General features: G+C 32.6%; 1 protein-coding gene across 4 annotated transcripts in view; it reads right to left on the bottom strand.

Annotated features, from left to right (window-relative positions):
- Positions 1-1,411: 1,411 nt before the first annotated feature.
- Positions 1,412-23,743, bottom strand: part of LOC143063138 (uncharacterized) — a 38,986-nt gene continuing 16,654 nt past the window's right edge. For all 4 annotated transcript variants that reach the window (XM_076235138.1, XM_076235144.1, XM_076235122.1 and 1 more), the window contains 4 exons: positions 21,514-21,669; positions 19,126-19,227; positions 17,524-17,578; positions 1,412-14,163 (listed from right to left, as the gene is read on the bottom strand). In XM_076235138.1, the coding sequence (XP_076091253.1) occupies positions 12,065-14,163; positions 17,524-17,578; positions 19,126-19,227; positions 21,514-21,669 (2,412 nt within the window). In that variant the 3' untranslated portion in view covers positions 1,412-12,064. The remainder of the gene's footprint in view (positions 14,164-17,523; positions 17,579-19,125; positions 19,228-21,513; positions 21,670-23,743) is intronic.

Genomic DNA, 23,743 nt, shown 5'->3' with positions numbered 1-23,743 from the left:
ACGTGATACCAATATATGACCAAAAAATTTTCAATTTTTGCGGTTGTATAAAAAGACCAAAACTCAAAATCTTAACTTTGACCACTGAACCATGAAAATGAGTTCAAGGTCAGATGACACCTGCCAGCTAGACATGTACACCTTACAATCATTCCATACACCAATTATAGTAGACCTATTGCATACAGTATGAGAAAAACAGACCAAAATACAAAAAATTAACTATAACCACTGAACCATGAAAATGAGGTCAAGGTCAGATGACACCTGCCAGTTGGACATGTACACCTTACAGTGCTTCCATACACGGAATATACTAGACCTATTGCTTATAGTATCTGAGATATGGACTTGACCACCAAAACTTAATCTTGTTCACTGATCCATGAAATGAGGTCAAGGTCAAGTGAAAACTGTCTGACGGGCATGAGGACCTTGGAAGGTACACACATACCAAATATAGTTATCCTATTACTCAATAGAAGAGAGAAATTAACATGACAAAAATTAAAACTTTTTTTTCAAGTAGTCACTGAACCATGAAAATGAGGTCAAGGACATTGGACATGTGACTGACGGAAACTTTGTAACATGAGGCATCCATATACAAAGTATGAAGCATCCAGATCTCCCACCTTCTAAAATATAAAGCTTTTAAGAAGTAAGCTAATGCCGCCGCTGGATCACTATCCCTATGTCGAGCTTTCTGCAACAAAAGTTGCAGGTTCGACAAAAACTGACAATCCTAGTCAATTAAAATGGTAGTCGAGTGCACCCACAAAGGAGCGGTTCGAACACATAATCGTAGTGTTATTATAGTAGTAGAACTATTTAGACCACTTGGCCATCCAGGCCCATAAACGGACGACAACGGACGATCATTGGCCTTTCTAGGCCCACTTTAACTAAGCTTGGCTAAAATCAATGAACATAATCCATAAAGCATAGTTAACTATAACAGACCACGACATGACAAAATGTTAAAAGATTGAAATGGGAAAACCACCAACAGCCTAATGCATGAAAAAACTAGCCTAGGTTGGCTAATCAAATTTGTTTTCATACACCTTTGAAACAAATAATACAGCTAAAATTTCATTTAAATTCATTAAGGGAACATGACCCAATGAAGACTGTTATTTGGTCTGGTGGAGAGTGGTCTCATCAGCAATCATACCACATTCCTTTTATTTTTATCTTTAACATTGCTTACAAAAGAAACAATGAACATATAACATATGTCAACAGATCATACTCTGTCCAAGAACATACATTTGTAAATATAAGATAATTGTAACATTCTGAGAGTCAGTAATTAAGTGGAAGACCAAGAAGTTTCCTGCTATAGAAAATAAATAATATATAGAAAGACCAAGAAGTTTCCTGCTATAGAAAATAAATAATATATAGATTATTTTCTAATATTCAGTTTATTATACCTTTTCTGACTTCAATACAGACGTACAGAAAGTGAATACAAAATGTGAATCTTGATCAATATTTTATACATAAATGTATCTGTACAAAAATATATATGATTTGAATCAAATCAAAAATGAACATTTTTCATTGAAAAATCGACCTACTTTATGAAGTATGAAAATATAATCATTGGACTTCTATATTCTTTTTCATCTGTTTTGCTTTATAACAATCTGATAAATAGAAAAAAGAATGTAGCCAGAAATTTGTCTTTATGAAAACTGGAAAGACTCTAATAGAGGGAATGGAAAGCTTACAGTTTGTAATTTGAAATAATATAAATAGTAATAACATATCTATTTCATATACTTACAGGAACCTTTAGTTGAAAATATAGAAAGGCAATTCAAATAAAAAGGATATTTAATATTTATTCATGACACTGCAAAATGTCCTGGTATGTAATAGCCAACATCCTCTTCATTACTTTTATATATGTTCTTAATAAACCCAACACAAAGCCAAAGCACCAAAATTGCTGCTCCTCATCTTCCTATATGTTCTAGAAATTCTCAAAAGTATGAAAAACAAGGTTTGAAACTTACAAAATTTCTAAAAATATATGTTCACAAAAAGTGGTGCAAATCTTTATCTGCACATAAAAATTCCAGAAACCTTGGAAGACCACAGAAAACTGGTTGAAAACAAAAGTAACTAATTACAAAAAATTGATATCCTCCATTGAAAATGCTGCTGTGTACACAATCAAGACTGAAATCACCTGCAGCACTCCCATCTTAAAGCAAACCATATCTAGACATCACCAAATCCAAGAATAAATTATAAAGAGACAGGTAAGGAAACATCCATACCAAAATACAAAAGTCATTTAAACTGTTGATTTGTGACTTTTTTTATGTGTAACTGCTTGCCTGAATCTTATGGGTTCAACACAAATTTCAGTGTTAAACTTAACAAATAAATAAATCAAAATCAAACTTGTGGATAGGTCTCATATGAAAAGAAAACTAGTTTTCATAATCTAAATATGATGTACAAGATTCATCCATATACTAGTTTACATGATTCATCCATATACTAGTTTACAAGATTCATCCATATACTAGTTTACAAGGTTCATCCATATATTAGTTTACATGATTCATCCATATATTAGTTTACAAGATTCATCCATATACTAGTTTACAAGATTCATCCATATACTAGTTTACATGATTCATCCATATACTAGTTTACATGACTCATCCATATACTAGTTTACAAGGTTCATCCATATACTAGTTTACAAGATTCATCCATATACTAGTTTACAAGATTCATCCATATACTAGTTTACAAGATTCATCCATATATTAGTTTACATGATTCATCCATATACTAGTTTACAAGATTCATCCATATATTAGTTTACATGATTCATCCATATACTAGTTTACAAGATTCATCCATATATTAGTTTACAAGATTCATCCATATACTAGTTTACAAGATTCATCCATATATTAGTTTACAAGATTCATCCATATACTAGTTTAAAAGATTCATCCATATACTAGTTAACATGATCCTATTTTGCATAATGACTGAGAGAAAAGTGAATCAAGATCTTGACAACAGGGTCACAAACCTGTCATCTACAGCATATCAAAATTCTTCAAAAGTGGTGGTTAGTAGGTTTTGACAACCAACATTTTACGAGGACAAACACATTTTGAGTATTTTGAAATTGAAATAATAGTGAGGACCAACAAATTTTCTTGAATGAAAACCAGGGGAAAAGATATTTTGAGAGCTCTGGTATATAGTTATCTTAGATACACTACACACAAAATGTGATGGTTGTAAGCCAAGATGATTCCCATATATCAGCTGTGTTTGACTGCAAGATGGAACCAAACACCGTCATGCACATGGACACAAAGGATAAAATGTTTTAATGGAATCAAATTAATTATGAACCAGATGCTCTGCAGGGCGCAGCTTTATACGACCACAGAGGTCGAACCTTGAACTGTTGGGGTAAGTATGGACACAACATCTAAGCTTGATACAGCTCTGAATTTGGATTGTGATTAAATAGTTGACACAACATAGGTTTCTGACAAAGAATGAATGTGGTCTAAGAACTTATACTTAAAAACTTAAAAATTTTAAATTGGACATTTACCTATTATGGTCCAATATCCAAAATCTAAATACATGGTTTGATTCAGCATATCATAGAACCCCAAGAATTCAATTTTTATCAAACTAGTTTAATTTTGGACCCTTTGGACCTTTATGTAGACCAATTTGAAAACAGGATCAAAAATAAAGAATCTAAATACATGGTTAGATTTGGCAAATCAAAGAACCCCAATAATTCATTTTTTGATGAAATCAAACAGTTTAATTTTGGCCCCTTTTTTGGCCCCTAACTCCTATACTGTTGGGACCAAAACTCCCAAAATCAATCCCAACCTTGCTTTTGTGGTCATAAACCTTGTGTTAAAATTTCATAGATATCTAAAATTGAGAATGGAAATGGGGAATGTGTCAAAGAGACAACAACCCGACCAAATAAAAAACAAAAAACAACAGCAGAGGGTCACCAACAGGTCTTCAATGTAGCGAGAAATTCCCGCACCCGGAGGCGTCCCTCAGCTGGCCCCTAAACAAATATATACTAGTCTATTTACTTATAATAAAGTTATTGTGCAAAAACCAAGAAAAATGCTTATTTGGGACTTTGTTTTGGACCCTAATTCCTAAACTGTTGCAACCAAAACTCCCAAAATCAATCCCAACCTTCCTTTTGTGGTCATAAACCTTATGTCAAAATTTCATACATTTCTGAACACTTCTACTAAAGTTATTGAGCGAAAAACCAAGAAAAATGCTTTTTGGGGCCCTTTTTGGCCCCTAATTCCTAAACTGTTGGCACCAAAACTCCCTAAATAAATCCCAACCTTCCTTTTATGGTCATAAACCTTGTGTTTAAATTTCAAATATTTCTATTTACCTATACTAAAGTTATAGTGCAAAAACCAAATGACTTCTGACGCTAACATCATACCAATATACGACCAAAAAATTTTCAATTTTTGCGGTCGTATAACAGGAAATCAAAGTATTTTAAAGTGATATATTGGACTGATTGATTGGTGTTTTAACACCACTTTCAGCATTATAGTGCTTTTTGTGGCAGTCAAATGTACCTACCAGGTACCAGATTCAAGCTATAAACAGTTGTCAGTACTGACAGGCTAGTGATACATTAGTTCTGACTACTTAGACCACCTGGCCACTGAGGTAATGTGGACATAGATTGATGGAATCTTAAAAGGTACATATTAAATATACAATGTAAAGCTTTTCTTATTTCTTACATCCAATTGCATTGAGTGTGTGGGTAAAGGTTATATCTTTGGCTAGCTTGCTTGATAGCTGAATAGTAAAGTCATTATTAGGTAAGGTAAACTATATGCCTTTCGAAGTAGTCTAGTCCTACAGACAGATTATTGGTTATCTGTCAGACTAGTATACTCTTAGAGGATGAGAGTTACCTAACTTAATTATGACTTCAAGGTTCAGCTAACAAGCAAGTTAACCAAAGATAATACTTTTACCTACACACTCAATGCAATCGGCTGTAAATATAAAGCTTTGAAACACTATTATTTGCTGACAAAATGGCCTAAGTTTTGTCTTAGTAAGACATTAATTGAAAATAGGGTTTGCTCTACACAATCTTAACATGAATCAAATGATTTTTAGATTCAGATTCTGATAACAAAATTTTGTCATTAAACTCTATGAATATAAATTTTGCAAAAAAATAACTACATACAAAATGCTGCAATAAATTCATTTTAAAAGATATATAAACATCACTTAACTTAAATACACTAAATATATACAAAAGTTTATAATGCGTAACTACTAACCCTGAATAAATTCAATATTTGAAGGTCCCTTCATAAAATCTATAAGGCATAATAGTTTTCCAAGACCAAAAAGTAAATACGAATAGAATTTTAGCAGATTGAAGGACATACCTATGTAAAAAAAACTGTGATCACAGGCAAGAAGTTAAGTACAGAACAGACTTCATTTGGACCTCCTAAAAAGTTTATAAAACCTAACTGGTTAAGATGTAACCAAAAAAAAAAAGGTCCATCATGTTAGCCAATTAAATTTGACCACAGTTGCAAGAAGTAATTCTGTTCTAGTATAAGACATACCCTTTTTTTGGCAATAAATTTGTACCTTTTTCGTTTCTCATATAAAATTAGCACTATGAAACTATAAAAAGAGGTTTTAATAAGGTTATACAATGTGTATGTACAATTTAAACAAACAAAAGTGTGATACATTTTTTGAGAAAAAGAGAAAAGAAATCAATATAAGTTTGTGAATCCTTTTACTTCCAATCTGTTCTCAAATGATATTTTGCTATTAATGCCCATATGAAATTTCATTTTTAGAGAATTTTTACTTTTGAAACATACTGGATGACATAATTCATACGTTAATTGCCAAATGTGCAAGACCTTTATGGTTGCGGTCAAGGTCATTAAAACATCCATGTAGATGCAAATTCATTGATAGGAATTTTGATCATTATTCAGAAACTAAATGGTCTAATCAAGATATCTAATCACATTAATTTTATCACCTTTTAAAAGTGCTATCATCATAAATTAAAGCTATAGAATTTCAAAGCTCTGATTATAAAATTTGTAACCATGGCTGCCTTTATATGAATTTGACTTCTTAAAGAATATTATATGCATTATTGGTCATTTCTTAGTCTGTACCAGAAAGGCGTCAAAGCAAAAAAAATTAAATAGCCTTTCCAGATGTCATAATTATTTGAACTAGTAATTTCTATAAAGTTTTCTTCAAGTACATAATGCTGTTAAACTACTTCTTTGGCTAATAAATTTATTATATAAAATTTAATCATTTATAACTATTAACCAGATGCTCCCCAGGGCGCAGCTTTATACGACCGCAGAGGTCAAACCCTGAACAGTTTGGGTAAGTATGGACACAACATTCAAGCTTGATACAGCTCTGAATTTGGATTGTGATTAAATAGTTGACACAGCATATGTTTCTGACACAGAATGAATGTGGTCTAATGAACTAAAAAAAAATTATTGCGTTTGAGCAATAGACTATGCTGTTGAATATTAATTACCTCAAAAAGAGTTTGCAACAATAACTACTTGTTTTAATACATCATAAAATATCAAAATATAAAATGACATACAGTCATGGTTAAAATTAATATTAATTAATAGTTACATCTAACATGTCTAAATATCAATTTACAGCTAATCATCTCAAGACAATCATCGTTTTTTTCAAGCAGTGTAAGGGAGGTAAGCAAACATATATATAACAGTATTCTTTAAATGGAATTGCCTTACCTCCCTTACACTGCTTTAAAGTTGACTAAATTGTTCTTTAACCAGAAAAACCCTTGTTTTACCCCTTTTTGCCCCTAATTGCTGAATGATTTTAGCCATACACATCCCTTTAGAGTAAGGAAAATTGTGGTATAATTTCAGAGAGATTTATACACTTAAACACAAGTTATTGACTGGAAACTACAAAAAAATGCTTATTTGGGCCCCTTTTTTGGCCCCAAATTCCTAAACCTTTTGAACCATAACCCGCAAAAGCAATCCAAACCTTCTACCTGTGGTATTAAATATTGTGGTACAATTTCAAAGCAATTGAAATACTAAAACACAAGTTGATATACTGAAACTAGAGGCTCTTAAGAGCCTGTGTCGCTCACCTTGGTCTATGTGCATATTAAACAAAGAACAAAGATGGATTCATGACAAAATTGTGTTTTGGTGATGGTGATGTGTTTGTAGATCTTACTTAACTGAACATTCTTGCTACTAATAATTTTCTCTATCCATAATAAACTTGGCCCTTTAGTTACAGACGAAAATATTTTGAAAAAATTTACAAAAATTTACCAAACTTAAAATTGTTAAAAATTGACTATAAAGGGCAATTACTCCTTAAAGGGTCAACTGACCATTTTAGTCATGTTGACTTATTTGTAGATCTTACTTTGCTAAACATTATTGCTGTTTACAGTTTATCTCTATCTATAATAATATTCAGCATAATAACCAAAAACAGCAAAATTTCCTTAATATTACTAATTCAGGGGCAGCAACCCAACAACTGGTTGTCCGATTCATCTGAAAATTTCACATCCCTTTAGAGTAAGGAAAATTGTGGTATAATTTCAGAGAGATTTATACACTTAAACACAAGTTATTGACTGGAAACTACAAAAAAATGCTTATTTGGGCCCCTTTTTTGGCCCCAAATTCCTAAACCTTTTGAACCATAACCCGCAAAAGCAATCCAAACCTTCTACCTGTGGTATTAAATATTGTGGTACAATTTCAAAGCAATTGAAATACTAAAACACAAGTTGATATACTGAAACTAGAGGCTCTTAAGAGCCTGTGTCGCTCACCTTGGTCTATGTGCATATTAAACAAAGAACAAAGATGGATTCATGACAAAATTGTGTTTTGGTGATGGTGATGTGTTTGTAGATCTTACTTAACTGAACATTCTTGCTACTAATAATTTTCTCTATCCATAATAAACTTGGCCCTTTAGTTACAGACGAAAATATTTTGAAAAAATTTACAAAAATTTACCAAACTTAAAATTGTTAAAAATTGACTATAAAGGGCAATTACTCCTTAAAGGGTCAACTGACCATTTTAGTCATGTTGACTTATTTGTAGATCTTACTTTGCTAAACATTATTGCTGTTTACAGTTTATCTCTATCTATAATAATATTCAGCATAATAACCAAAAACAGCAAAATTTCCTTAATATTACTAATTCAGGGGCAGCAACCCAACAACTGGTTGTCCGATTCATCTGAAAATTTCACATCCCTTTAGAGTAAGGAAAATTGTGGTATAATTTCAGAGAGATTTATACACTTAAACACAAGTTATTGACTGGAAACTACAAAAAAATGCTTATTTGGGCCCCTTTTTTGGCCCCAAATTCCTAAACCTTTTGAACCATAACCCGCAAAAGCAATCCAAACCTTCTACCTGTGGTATTAAATATTGTGGTACAATTTCAAAGCAATTGAAATACTAAAACACAAGTTGATATACTGAAACTAGAGGCTCTTAAGAGCCTGTGTCGCTCACCTTGGTCTATGTGCATATTAAACAAAGAACAAAGATGGATTCATGACAAAATTGTGTTTTGGTGATGGTGATGTGTTTGTAGATCTTACTTAACTGAACATTCTTGCTACTAATAATTTTCTCTATCCATAATAAACTTGGCCCTTTAGTTACAGACGAAAATATTTTGAAAAAATTTACAAAAATTTACCAAACTTAAAATTGTTAAAAATTGACTATAAAGGGCAATTACTCCTTAAAGGGTCAACTGACCATTTTAGTCATGTTGACTTATTTGTAGATCTTACTTTGCTAAACATTATTGCTGTTTACAGTTTATCTCTATCTATAATAATATTCAGCATAATAACCAAAAACAGCAAAATTTCCTTAATATTACTAATTCAGGGGCAGCAACCCAACAACTGGTTGTCCGATTCATCTGAAAATTTCAGGGCAGAGAGATCTTCACCTGATAAACAATTTTACCCGTGTCAGATTTGCTCTAAATGCTTTGGTTTCAGAGATATAAGCCAAAATCTACATTTTACCCTTATGTTCTATTTTAAGCTATTGCGGCCATCTTGGTGGGTTGGCTGGGTCATCGGACACATTTTATAAACTAAATACCCCAATGATGATTGTGTCCAAGTTTGGTTAAATTTGGCCCAATAGTTTCAGAGGAGAAGATTTCTGTAGAAGTTTAAGGACGACGAACGCCAAGTAATGAAAAAAAGCTCACCTGGCCCAAAGGGCAAGGTGAGCTAAAAAGTAGAAAAATATGGTTGGGACCATATCCCCAAAATCAATCCCAACCTTCCTTTTGTGGTATTGAACCTTCTTATTAAATTTCATAGAGATCAATTCAACTAGTTATTGTCCGAACGCCAAATGTGTCTTCCGACGACGACGACGACATTGCCGTCACATCATACCATTATATGAACGCAAAATTTTTTTGCGGTTGTACAAAAAATTTCAAAGATTTTTAAATGAAGAAATACAAGATTTTGGCCACAAATAGAATCTGAGGCATTCTTTTAACAAGACAGTCAGGAATGAACACATCAAACTAAAGGCTCCAAGGAGCTTTTTCAAGAGCAGAAATATTGTATCCCATTCAATGCAGTGGAAGAATCTATACTCATAGTACAGCAACAACATATTTCATACAGATTAGTACCAGAATCAAGAATGTAATAATGCATTGTATTGAACTAGTGCAAATAAACCTTCAAATTAGTACAGTCAACAGTGACACAAATATGACTACTCAGTTTTTCTATCTTTACTTTACAATAAAAAGAATATTGCATGAATATTGGTAAATATATATCCTTCTTACAATTTATTATTTTCTTGCAAGCTTGAGCACTAATCATTTTCTATGACTGCATGTACTCTTCATGACAACATTTAAATTTTTTTATTAAAAAAAAGAAAAAAAGGCTGGATTGAACTCCTCATTTCATGGTTGTAGCATAGAAATGTTATCATAAGAATTAAAGCTTCTTTAGGCCACACCAATTTAATTTCTTGTTCTACGGATTTTTGGACTCCAAAATTTGGGGCGATCGAGCAATTTGAAAATTTTAATAAAAAAAATATTTAATTTGCAAATTATTGAGGCAAAGCTTGAAAAGTAAAGGGGAGGGATTATAATTTTATTTTGTAAACATAAAATAGTAGGTTTTGACAATATTAAAATTTGATTTATCAATTGTACTTTGACATTTCTTTAATTTCTGAAGTATTTTTTCCCTGTTCACCAAGAAATAATTAAATCTGGTCTATGTATGTGTGACTGACAATGAGACAATTCTCCATCCAAGTCATAATCAGTTTTGGGGCAACCCCTTAATGTTACAAATATCCCTTTTACATGTTTTATGAGGGATCAATATAAATTATAATATATTTGTTTGTACAAAAGGGCTCATATTTTCTCAAAGAACTATATATCTATCTGGTATTCAATGGTCAAAACATGTCCAAGAATTTTGTAATATTCCTGGACTTTAACCATGTTAAATTAACACATTTACTTTAACAGTTTCATATTATTCAAAATAAGTGGACCCCTCTTTTAGAAAAAGTTGTTTAAAATATGATGTAACTCTCCTCTTTTTGAGTACAAAATTCTAAGTTTTCAAAGGTTTTGTATAGAAGAACTATTTCTATTTTCTTTTCTACATCAGTAAAATGACCTCTTGTCTGAGGGAGGGTTGTTCTCAACCTGATAATAACAAACACAGGTCAAAGTACGGCCTTTAACACAGGGCTTTGATACAGACCAAACAGCAAGATATAAAGGACCCCAAAATTATTAGCGTACACAATTCGAACAGGAAAACCAACGATCTAATTTAAATATCCAAACGGAAAAATACCAATTAACAACATCAACAAACGATAACTGCTGAATGACAGGCCCCTGAATCAATCAGGACTGGTGCATAAACATGAAGCGGCTATGGATAGTTTTGTTTCGCCAGCATACAATATAATTGCAGTTGAAGGCAAATTCTTCAGAAGTTCTATGTACTTTATTCTAACAACGAACATTTTTTGATAGGGAATATAAGTAAGGGGGAAAGAAACCATTTTTTTTTTCTTTACAGGTATTCCGCTGTTATAAATTTATATCGGAGCACTCCCACTTTGGATAAATAGGTTTCATGCTGAAACAAATATTCTCACAGATATTTACACAGTGTGGTGGGGTGCTTTTATGTTTAAAATCATTATATACAGGTTAGACTGTGGTTTTAAAAACAAATATTGATATCTTTTTATAATATTTACAAAAAAAAACGGTGCGGGAAATGGACACGATTACATTTCCGGATGCAGGAAGCGGGAATATAAAAAAAATTAAAAAATTCTGTTTTGAAAAAAATAGGTGCAAGCAGGTCCGTCGAACAAGGAATCAAATTGTTGTGGCCTTATGTAATTTTTTGAGGTTGGATAGAGTTGAATTATGAAAGCAGGATTTTTTAGTTTGAAGCTATTCTGTACTTCATACAAAATGTGATTCTGTAAAAGGTTTTAAGACCCCAATAAAATTACCAAAAGAAGCATTTTTATACTTCATAAATATCTAATAAGGAAAATTTTAACCAATATTCATGCATTATCCTACTATTATATGCTGCTTTCTTTAGGTGATAATTTTAAACAAACTAATGTCTGAACATTCTAATTTTGCACATAGAGAAGAAGTCCAATATGACTTGCTAAATGAATGCCTTATTGATTAGATTCAAATTGCATCAAGGTATATTGCTTAAATTAAAGTATACAGAACTAACATACAAAAATCTTAGATGCAAAACATTTTTTGCTATAGTTTTTGCTATAGAATGATAGAACATGATGTTTTCAGAAACAAAAACAATTTACATGAATACCAGCATGACTATGATAAATAAATAATTACAATCAATCCTCATCATCAATAACAATGACATCCGACTCCATTATAGGATCTCGTGGTTTTGGCTGTGTAATTAATGGTGACCTGTTGGTCGGTACAGGTTGGACCATAGTTTTAGATATGACAGGGGATCCATTAGTATACTTAACATTAAAGTTTGCACCTACAGAACTAGCATCGGAATCAGCAGGGACTGTGTAGTCCATTCGTACATAACCAGGAAAACCTGCTGCTTTTGGTGAATTTTTGTTCATTGATTTGGATGGACTATTCTGAGAGGTTCTAAGGATCTGTGGTGTCTCTTTAAACATTGCTCTATTTACAAAACCTGATACAGGCTTGGAATTTTGCATTAGTTCTTTACAAGTACTTGCGCCCGGAGGTGAGGAATGTATAGCAGTATGAGATTTATTTTGTAATGATGACGGACTTAATATTCCTCTTACACCTTGAAATATTCTTTCTCTTGTATTTGAAGGACTTATAGGCCTTGAGACTTGCTGCTGAAGTCTTGGGTAAAAATTCATTCTTGGTGACATCATACCCGGCGAATGCTGCTGATGCGACCTGAATAGCTTTTGTGAGTTAGGAACTGCCATCCTCCTTGCAATCTGAGGACTTGTTGCCACCCCAGTTATGTTTTTAAATGTGGTCATCCCTTTGGGAGGAAGTGAAGCTGTCTGAGGAGGTTGCTGAGGTATTTTATCTCCCTCCTCATCAGAAGATGACAGTTCAATTATCTCAATGTCATCGGGATCTATCTGCCGCACTGTACTTTGATTAAATGTTTGTTTTCTCCGATTACTTGGCACATTACCAAACTGAGGTCTAACTTGGGAAGTGGGATGTTGGTAAACCATTTTCATACTAGTAGAACCATCTGGGTTATGAACTACTTTAGAAAACATTCGCTGATTTGGAAGAAGATTGTGAGGCCTGTTTAGTTTGCGCAGACCATCAGTTATTTGTTTTAATTTGGCATATTTAGGTCCAGGTTTGGGTTTCTGTACTATTTTCTTAATAATAGGATGTTCCTGTTCATACATTCTACGAATGTATGCATACGGATAGGGTGGAGGGGGCTTAGGCCTTAACCATCTCCTTATCACTCCTGGTTTCACTCGGTCAAGTTTGACACAACATTTGACAATGTCCTCCAATAATTTTCTGCTTCTTTTTGTAAGTCCAGTTTTTAAGCGCATCATGAATTCCTTTCTTTGTCCTGAGTTAAATTTATATGAATGTTTATGTTTAGACATATGCCTTCGGTTCTTTTTATTGAATACAATTGGGTATGAAGATTCTCCTCTGTGGCGTAATTTTTCCACAAAATCATTTTTCATTGGTCCAGAACAAAACTGTTCTATTTTATCTCCACTTATGATTGTATAATTAGAATCAATCTTCCAATGTTTCTTAACCCTCTGCCCTAATGGGGAAGTTAAATCAATTCCACAAAGTAAAGTTCCAAGTGGAGTTTTCAATTTGTTCTTCTGAGATCCACTTTCAGTTTCACTCTCGGAGTCTTCAGAGCTATAACCCTCAGGAAGTTCCAATGCCTGAGTAAAACTTAAGTGGCGTTTTCTACAACTGTTATGTGTGTCTCTACTCAACTGTGACATTAATGATTTGGGAGTTCTGGGTGTTTGTACAGCAGATTCATCATATGTGACGTCAATTATTTCACAATCACTATCAATATCTGAGACAGGGGTAACAACTCTTGGAGGTTCCTTTGGTTTGTCGTATAAATTAAGAGCTTTAAGAAAATCCTCTGTTTTTGGAGGAACATAAGGTTCTGGTGTAAATCGTCTCCTCCTATGGCAGACTAATTTAACTGGCTGGACTTGATATTGTGCTGTTTGAGGCTGTATAACTATGTGTGTTGGTTTAGTACGACGTGGTCTTAACTTTCTCACTGGAGGTGTGGGAGGACGACGAGGAGAAGATGGAGGAGGTGGGGATGGGAGTTTAGACTCCTCCTCCTTCTCAGCCTCTTCTTCACACTTGTCTTGGTGAGTCATTAATTCCTCCTGATCAGCGAATTGTTGAGCACACAGAAAACATATCCATATAGGGTCTTCAACATTTTCTTGACAACCACCTACAAAAGTAGAAAATATCAATGAAAATATACTCAATTAATTCAAAACAAGAACTACATCAATGAATCCTATCAGGTAAGATTAACAGCATTACAAATGCTAAGAAAAAATGTCTGAATACTTTTGTACAGAAATAACAACTACCAAGATCTGATTAAAACAGACGCATCTTTAGTATTTTCATACCTTAATTTTTACAGGCATAAAAATTGAGGATCTTGTTTTTGGAGTTCTTTTTGATAATATCTCCATTAGCTCCTGTTTGTATTACTTTGTAGCACAATTTTTTTTGACCGGCCTGATTTCATTGTAGATGATGACATTTTGAATTATAGTAATCAAATGCATTGTTGATTATTTTTTCTACTTTTAGTTTGAGTAAAAGACCGCTGTCATTTGTAAAATTATTTGAAAGATGTCTTAGATTTGGGTGAATATAATTTTACTACCTAATATTTTCATGTTTTTTTCTTTATGTATTGGTGGCTTGCTGTCTTATTTACTTTTCACCAATATCTTTATATGATGTGTGACATTAAAATCAAAACCAGATGCTCCGCAGGGCGCAGCTTTATACGACCGCAGAGGTTGAACCCTGAACGGTTGGGGCAAGTATGGACACAACATTCAAGCTGGATTCAGCTCTAAATTTGGATTGTGATTAAATAGTTGACACAGCATAGGTTTCTGACACAGAATGAATGTGGTCTAATAAACTTAAAATATTTTGTTTTGCCTTTGAGCAATTCACTATGCTGTTGAATATTAATCCTGTCAAAAAAATGTTTGAAGAAATTTTCTTTCTATTTATGAAATTTGAAATGAGAAAATTTAACCCCCCCCCCCCTCCCCCCCATTTTTTTTTCACATCCCCGTTTCCCTTTTTCCAAAACTGATCTCAATTCAAATTTCTAATGGAGTTTGCAACAATAACTACTCATTTAAATACATCATAAAATATCAAAATGTAAAATAAAGTGCTTGTTATCACTGAATGGTAAAAATTGTTTTAATTTATCAGTTGGTAGTGAAAGTGAATATACATTGTATATTGTATAAAACAATGATTTAAGTTGATTCAACTACTATTCTGGACAAAGAAAGGTAACTCCAATTGAAAATTCCTTGCTATTGCACAATATTGTGCAATTAGATATTTCTTGCTACTGTGCAATACTGTGCAATTGAAAATATTTGCTATTGCACAATAGTGTGCAATTGAAGATTTCTTGCTATTGCTCAATACTGTGCAATTAAAAATTTCTTGCTATTGCACAATACTGTGCAATTGAAGATTTCTTGCTATTGCTGAATACTGTGCAATTGAAAATTTCTTGCTATTGCACAATACTTAATATAATAATTTTGGATCCTGATTTGAACCAACTTGAAAACTGGGCCCATAATCAAAAATCTAAGTACATGTTTAGATTCAGCATATTAAAAAAGCCCAAGAATTCAATTTTTGTTAAAATCAAACAAAATCAAACTTAGTTTAATTTTGGACCCTTTGGACTTTAATGTAGGCCAATTTGAAAACGGGACCAAAAAGTAAGAATCTACATACACAGTTAGATTTGACATATCAAAAAACCCCAATTATTCAATTTTTGATGAAATCAAACAAAGTTTAATTTTGGACCCCGATTTGGACCAACTTGAAAACTGGGCCAATAATCAAAAATCTAAGTACATTTTTAGATTCAGCATATCAAAGAACCCCAAGGATTCAATTTTTGTTAAAATCAAACTAAGTTTAATTTTGGACCCTTTGGACCTTAATGTAGACCAATTTGAAAATGGGACCAAAAATTAAGAATCTACATACACAGTTAGATTCGGCATATCAAAGAACTCCAATTATAGACCCTTTGGGCCCCTTATTCCTTAACTGTTGAGACCAAAACTCCCAAAATCAAACCCAACCTTCCTTTTATGGTCATAAACCTTGTGTTTAAATTTCATAGATTTCTATTTACTTATACTAAAGTTATGGTGCGAAAACCAAGAATAATGCTTATTTGGGCCCCTTTTTGGCCCCTAATTCCTAAACTGTTGGGAGCTCAACTCCCAAAACAATCCCAACCTTCCTTTTGTGGTCATAAACCTTGTGTCAAAATTTCATTGATTTCTATTTACTTATACTAAAGTTATTGTGCGAAAACCAAGAATAATGCTTATTTGGGCCCTTTTTTTGGCCCCTAATTCCTAAACTGTTGGAACCAAAACTCCCAAAATCATTCCCAACCTTCCTTTTATGGTCATAAACCTTGTGTCAAAATTTCATAGATTTCTATTTACTTAAAACTAAAGTTATAGTGCGAAAACCAAGAAAATGCTTATTTGGGCCCTTTTTGGCCCCTAATTCCTAAAATGTTGGAACCAAAACCTCCCAAAATCAATCCCAACCTTCCTTTTGTGGTCATAAACCTTGTGTTAAAATTTCATAGATTTCTATTCACTTTTACTAAAGTTAGAGTGCGAAAACTAAAAGTATTCGGATGATGACGATGACGACGACGACGACAACGCCAACGTGATACCAATATACGACCAAAAAATTTTCAATTTTTGCGGTAGTATGAATAGCAATAAACAGCTGGATATGTCTGATAAATATGCTGAATAAATTCAAACAGTAAAATCTGTGAAAACTGACCCCTACGTTAACTACAACATGTTTATTCTGTAAAAAAAATTGTTCCCCAAAAGGTAAAAAAAAAAAATTTTTATAATAACTTGTACAAATTGGCTACCAGTGCAATCCAAGCCTTGCCTTGATACTAGTTCACTTAAAGCAGAATTCCTTTTAACTGAAAAACCTTTGATACCTTTTTCAACATATTGTCTATTGTCAAAATGTATATTATAAATTTCAAGATCACTAAAAAAATATGCAGTATTGTTGATACTTTTTATTGTTTAGTTTTTTCTCTATATTTCATAGTCTAAGTCTAAATTGTGATGTAAGGGTCAAAACTACACAAGTAGTCACACCGTGGTTTTGATCACAATGGTATTTTTGGAGGATTCTGCATTGATGATCTTTGATGCTGCATACAGTTTTTGATATCTGGTATAGTTATAGAGATAATTGGCAAAACATGAAAATATGTCAATAATCCTCACTAAAGAACCATAACTCTTCTATGATAGTTTCCAATATATAAGACAATTAATGCATTTTACCTTAATGTTTTATTTTTAGCAATGGTGGCCATTTTGATGACCTACTTGAAAAAGCTCACAAAGCCCAATGGGCCAGTTGATTTAAAAATCAAAGAAAATTTCAATGACCAGCTGTTATCAGAGATTTTACTGTACCAATTATATTGCCTACTTGGCCTAACATTTGTTACCTCCAGTATCAGGCAGACTGGTTTCTTGACTAGCAGGAGATTCTACCACCTCATCCTACAATAGTAACTGACATTTAATGGAAGTTTGTACCATCAAACCTATCATTTGACATTAATTATTAGCCACTAATGAAAGGGAGTTAAAATTCAAGCTAGCACTCATTACAGATAATACAAAAAATGTCTGGCTATTTTTGTGTGATAAAAATTGTTAATGTTGACTTATTCTGATTATTTTACCATGCAAAATGTATGTCAACACATATGTACTGTACAATAGTCCACTTTTGTTATAGATTAAAGAAAGTAAATAGCATAGTTCCAAATTTATTACTGAGTGTAAAAATGTGAAGCTACTGTGAGCAGGCAATTTTAAGCTATTGTTTGATGTAATTTGGAACTATGAGAAAGCAATGTATGCTTACTGTGAAATGGTGATGTGGAGCTACTGTGAAAAGGCAAGATGGAGATAGTTTTAGAAGGCAATATCAATGTTGAGCGACAAACAAGGAATTGATTGAATTTTGAATAATTTTGAATTCTGGAAAATTGATAAGAAATGTATAATCATAAGTAACCAAGCAATATATAGGTAGCCATGCTTGGGAGTAAAATTAACCTTAGCCATGTGTGTAACACTATTTAGTTAGATTAATTTCACTGTAAATTTCTAATCTGTATGAATATGCAATGTGGGGCTTCTGTAAAAAAAGGCCATGTCCAGCTTCAAACAATGAGAAATAAAAAGTAATCAAACAACAGTAATATAATAAACTATGATAATTCTTTCCAGCTTTTGAGCCAGTCTATAAAGAATGATGACATAATGATCAGTTGTCAGTTCAGATTTCATAAAATTACTCAGTAGTTAAATATCTGGCAATACTTTTACCTTTGTTATCTCTGACGGTTCAGAAGCCCCTCCCAATAAACTTTCCTGGCCCAGATGTTTATACTTTTTACCTTGGTTATCTCTGACGGTTCAGAAGCCCCTCCCAATAAACTTTCCTGGCCCAGATGTTTATACTTTTTACCTTGGTTATCTCTGACGGTTCAGAAGCCCCTCCCAATAAACTTTCCAGGCCCAGATGTTTATACTTTTTACCTTGGTTATCTCTGACGGTTCAGAAGCCCCTCCCAATAAACTTTCCTGGCCCAGATGTTTATACTTTTTACCTTGGTTATCTCTGACGGTTCAGAAGCCCCTCCCAATAAACTTTCCTGGCCCAGATGTTTATACTTTTTACCTTGGTTATCTCTGACGGTTCAGAAGCCCCTCCCAATAAACTTTCCTGGCCCAGATGTTTATACTTTTTACCTTGGTTATCTCTGACGGTTCAGAAGCCCCTCCCAATAAACTTTCCTGGCCCAGATGTTTATACTTTTTACCTTGGTTATCTCTGATGGTTCAGAAGCCCCTCCCAATAAACTTTCCTGGCCCAGATGTTTATACTTTTTACCTTGGTTATCTCTGACAGTTCAGAAGCCCCTCCCAATAAACTTTCCTGGCCCAGATGTTTATACTTTTTACCTTGGTTATCTCTGACAGTTCAGAAGCCCCTCCCAATAAACTTTCCTGGCCCAGATGTTTATACTTTTTACCTTTGTTATCTCTGATGGTTCAGAAGCCCCTCCCAATAAACTTTCCTGGCCCAGATGTTTATAACAACTTCTTACAACTGCTCTTAATTCCTGGGCTTGTATCTACAAAAAAATAAATATGCTCATCTAAATAACATTCTGACAGTGCAAAGGAGATCTGAATAATATGCAGGCAATGCAAGAGTCTTACATAAAATGATGAAAGTATATAAGATCTGAATAATAAGCTGACAATGTTTGATACCTAAATAAAATGCTGAAAGTGTACAAAATCTGAATAATATGCTGATGTGTGATATCTGAATAATAAGCTGACAATGTGTGATATCTGAATAATATGCTGACAATATGTGATATCTGAATAATAAGATGACAATATGTGATATCTGAATAATAAGCTGACAATGTGTGATATCTGAATAATATGCTGATATGTGATATCTGAATAATAAGATGACAATGTGTGATATCTGTATAATAAGATGACAATGTGTGATATCTGAATAATAAGCTGGCAATATGTGATATCTGAATAATATGCTGACAATATGTGATATCTGAATAATATGCTGATAATGTGTGATATCTAAGTAATACGATGACAATGTGTGATATCTGAATAATAAGATGACAATGTGTGATATCTGAATGATAAGATGACAATGTGTGATATCTGAATATTAGATGACAGCGTGTGATATCTGAATGATAAGATGACAATGTGTGATATCGGAATAACTGCTCAGTGTATTATATATGAATAATATGCATGCTCATTGCTGACAATGTTTGATATCTGAATAATAAGCTGAAAATGTGTGATATCTGAATGATAAGCTGACAATGTGTGATATCTAAATAATTTGCTCATAGTGTATGATATCTGAATAATAAGTTAACAATGTGTAATATATATCTTAAAAATAAACTGACAATGTGTCATTTCTGAATAATAATAATAAACTGACAATCTGTGAAATCTGAATAATATGCTCACAGTGTATGATATCTGAATAATATGCTCACAGTGTATGATATCTGAATAATATACTGAAAATGTGTGATATCTGAATAATAAGCTTACAATGTGTAATATCTTAATAATAAACTGACAATGTGTCATTTCTGAATAATAAACTGACAATCTGTGATATCTGAATAATATGCTCACAGTGTATGATATCTGAATAATATACTGAAAATGTGTGATAACTGAATAAGCTTACAATGTGTAATATCTTAATAATAAACTGACAATGTGTCATTTCTGAATAAAAAACTGACACTCTGTGATATCTGAATAATATGCTCAGAGTGTATGGTTTCTGAATAATATACTGACAATTCGTGATATCTGAATAATATACTGACAATGTGTGTTATCTGAATAATATGCTGACAATGTGTGATATCTGATTAATATGCTGGCAATGTTTGATATCTGAACAATAAGCTGGCACTGTGTGATATCTGATAAATAAGCTGACAGTGTGTGATATCTGAATAATATGCTGACAATGTGTGATATCTAATAATAAGCTGACAATGTATATCTAAATAATATACTGGCAATGTGCGATATCTGAATAATATGCTGACAATGTGTGATATCTACTAATAAGCTGACAATGTATATCTGAAAAATATGCTGGCAATGTGCCATATCTGAATAATATGCTGACAGTGTGTGATATCTGAATAATAAGATAACAATGTGTGATATCTGAATAATAAGCTGACAATGTATATCTGAATTATATGCTGACAATGCGTGATATCTGAATAATAAGCTGACAATGTGTGATATTTGAATAGTATGCTGACAATGTGCGATATCTGAATAATAAGCTGGCAATGTGTGACATCTGAATAAGCTGACAGTGTGTGATATCTAAATAATAAGCTGACATTGTGTGCTATCTGAATAATATGCCGACAGTGTGTGATAGCTGAATAATATGCTGACAGTGTGATAGCTGAATAATAAGCTGACAATTTGTGATATCTGCATAATATGCTGACAATGTGTGATATCTGCATAATATGTTGAGAATGTGTGATATCTGAATAATAAGCTGGCAATGTGTGACATTTGAATAATATGCTGACAGTGTGTGATAGCTGAATAATATGCTGACAGTGTGTGATAGCTGAATAATATGCTGACAGTGTGTGATATCTGAATAATAGTGTACGAGAACTGTGAGTTGACAATGTATGTGATGAAGGTCTGTGCAAGGAGTCTATAGATAATGCAAATATTCATGATTTTCATCTTATGCTTTTATTTATCATGTTTATTTGCCAGGTATATTAATCAAATGTATTTTGAAGCAAAACACATCATTGAGTAAAGCGTGTTCACATATCTAAAGCTATTGTTAATACCTGTAATGCTAAAGTATTATCTGATTCTTCATCTGGAGTTGTCCATGCCACTCCATCAGGCCACCAGACAGGTTTGTATTGATTTTTACCAAAGTATGGTTGTTCCCTTCCTGTGACTAGACAAACTAAGTGGGGAATAAATTCTGTCAACTGAATCTGTAAAATAACAACTCATTCAAATAAAATATTTCAGCTATATTTGCTATATTTCTAACCTCAAATACTTCCTTAATATAGCATATTAATCTATTGCAATAAAAAATCATAATATCTAATAAAATTTGTAGATTTAGCTAACAAAGTCCTTATATTTGTATAAAGTAACATTCGTTTATAGTGGAAAATTGTTTTAACGTTGAATAAGCTACAATTAAAAATTGCTTGCTGGTCCCTCTCTGTGATTACCATTATATTACGCTGGTTCATTTCCCAATCAATCTGTCACCAAGGGAAGATAAATAAATCGATTTTCGTTCAGTCTTTTTCAAAAATGATGAACGGTTCTTTATATTGGTATGTAATCATTTTAAACGTTTCAAATTTATGAAATTATATTTGTACATCAATGTTTTTGATACACCAATAACAAAAACTGAAATATATTGAATTGATACATTTTGTAATTATTCAAAATTATATCAGAAACCTAAACTTAATTATAAAATAATGAACCTGTTAAGGGGAGAGAATACTCGCATAACTTTTTTGAATTGGCACATAATACAACGAAATGTCACTCTTGCATACAAATGGCACATCAATACAATTAATTATCTGCGAAATCGTCCCCCACCTTCAATGATGATTCTAAATTATAAATATAACCAAAAGTTGTTAATCTATAGATAGTTAAGACTAATGAAAGCTAACCCAATGTAAAAATATTTCTTTGCAATTTTTTAAAACTTCCTCAGAAAAATACTCGAGCCACTTGACTTTCATAGCTCAAAATTAACGTTTTTACACAATATTTGAATAAAGTAGTTGAAGATTATTCGCTTCTCAAAGTGTAAGAAGCAATAAAAATCGTATGCTTGCACCATCCTACCGAAATACGGATTTATCTAAGTCCTGAACATTTCGACATTTCTTCGTATATTTTGAACAAAACCGGTTTTAACCAAATCACAAGTACGTGTTAAGATCCGACTAAATACCTATTTTCCTATATGGTCAGGTAAAGTTGCTACTTAATATAATCAACCATACTTTCACTGTATCAACAGTGTTATAATTTGCATAACTATGAGAAAAGAAATGATGCTGTTAAGAGTACTTACAATGCAATTTTCCATTTAATTACATTTCTTTGAGCTGTAGCAGACAGAGTTATTAGTTAATTTTTAGCTCCCTTTGGTAAAACTCTAAATTTCATATTTGATGTATTTCATTGTTAATTAATTTACATGAAACTTATTCAGTACATATTTGTTAAATAACATAGCTTAAATGCTATTTGAATTCATTTGTTAAAGATATTCATTTATATTGTAAAGTTAAATATTTGCATCGTTGCAAAACCTTTGATTACCTTCTTTGGAAGACTTATATATTTTATATAACTGGTTTTAGATTATTATGTTATTATCCTCTCAGGACTGTCATTCAGTCCAACCTAGGAAAGCTATGCTTTCCAACCAGAGTTTAGGTCAGTGCATTAGCTACATGCCTCCATAGTACGAGTTAATTTGAAGATATTGAATGCTCCATTTCTAATTATTTTTGGCATATGATAATAAAAGTTGTACTTTGTTGATTAAATTATATATTGTTTTCAGTTTTTGGTTTTCATTTACTTAGATATATTATAGCGCATCACTTTTGGCATCAGTCGTTTTCCGCACACATCAGTTTACAAACTAGAATTAGCTGTGGTCCGCATCCCCGAATCTTAGGCAGAATTGTTCCTGCTACATTTGGTACTGCGGGTGGGGTGCGGAGTTATAAAGCAACTTTTTCTGGTTTGTAACTGAACAAAATTATAATGGAGCAGACATTTGAGTCAATTCTTTTTGTGATTGGATATGACAGTCCTCAGCAGACCAGTTTTGAATAGTTATTTGTGGGGGATTTTATTTTCATAGTTTGGTTCATTTTGTAAATGTTTATTCAGTTATGATTAGGTTTGAAGAAAAACCTTGTTTGTTTGATGGTATCAGCATTGATATTACAGATTATTTTGTTCATTTTGAGACAGTTTCTCTTTGGAATCAGTGGAATGAATTTGAGA

The sequence above is a fragment of the Mytilus galloprovincialis genome, chromosome 1 (assembly GCF_965363235.1).
Source record: "Mytilus galloprovincialis chromosome 1, xbMytGall1.hap1.1, whole genome shotgun sequence".
Classification (NCBI taxonomy): Eukaryota; Metazoa; Mollusca; class Bivalvia; order Mytilida; family Mytilidae; genus Mytilus; species Mytilus galloprovincialis.
The sequence above is the reverse complement of the archived record's forward strand: the minus strand, read 5'-3'. Positions and strand labels throughout refer to the sequence as shown.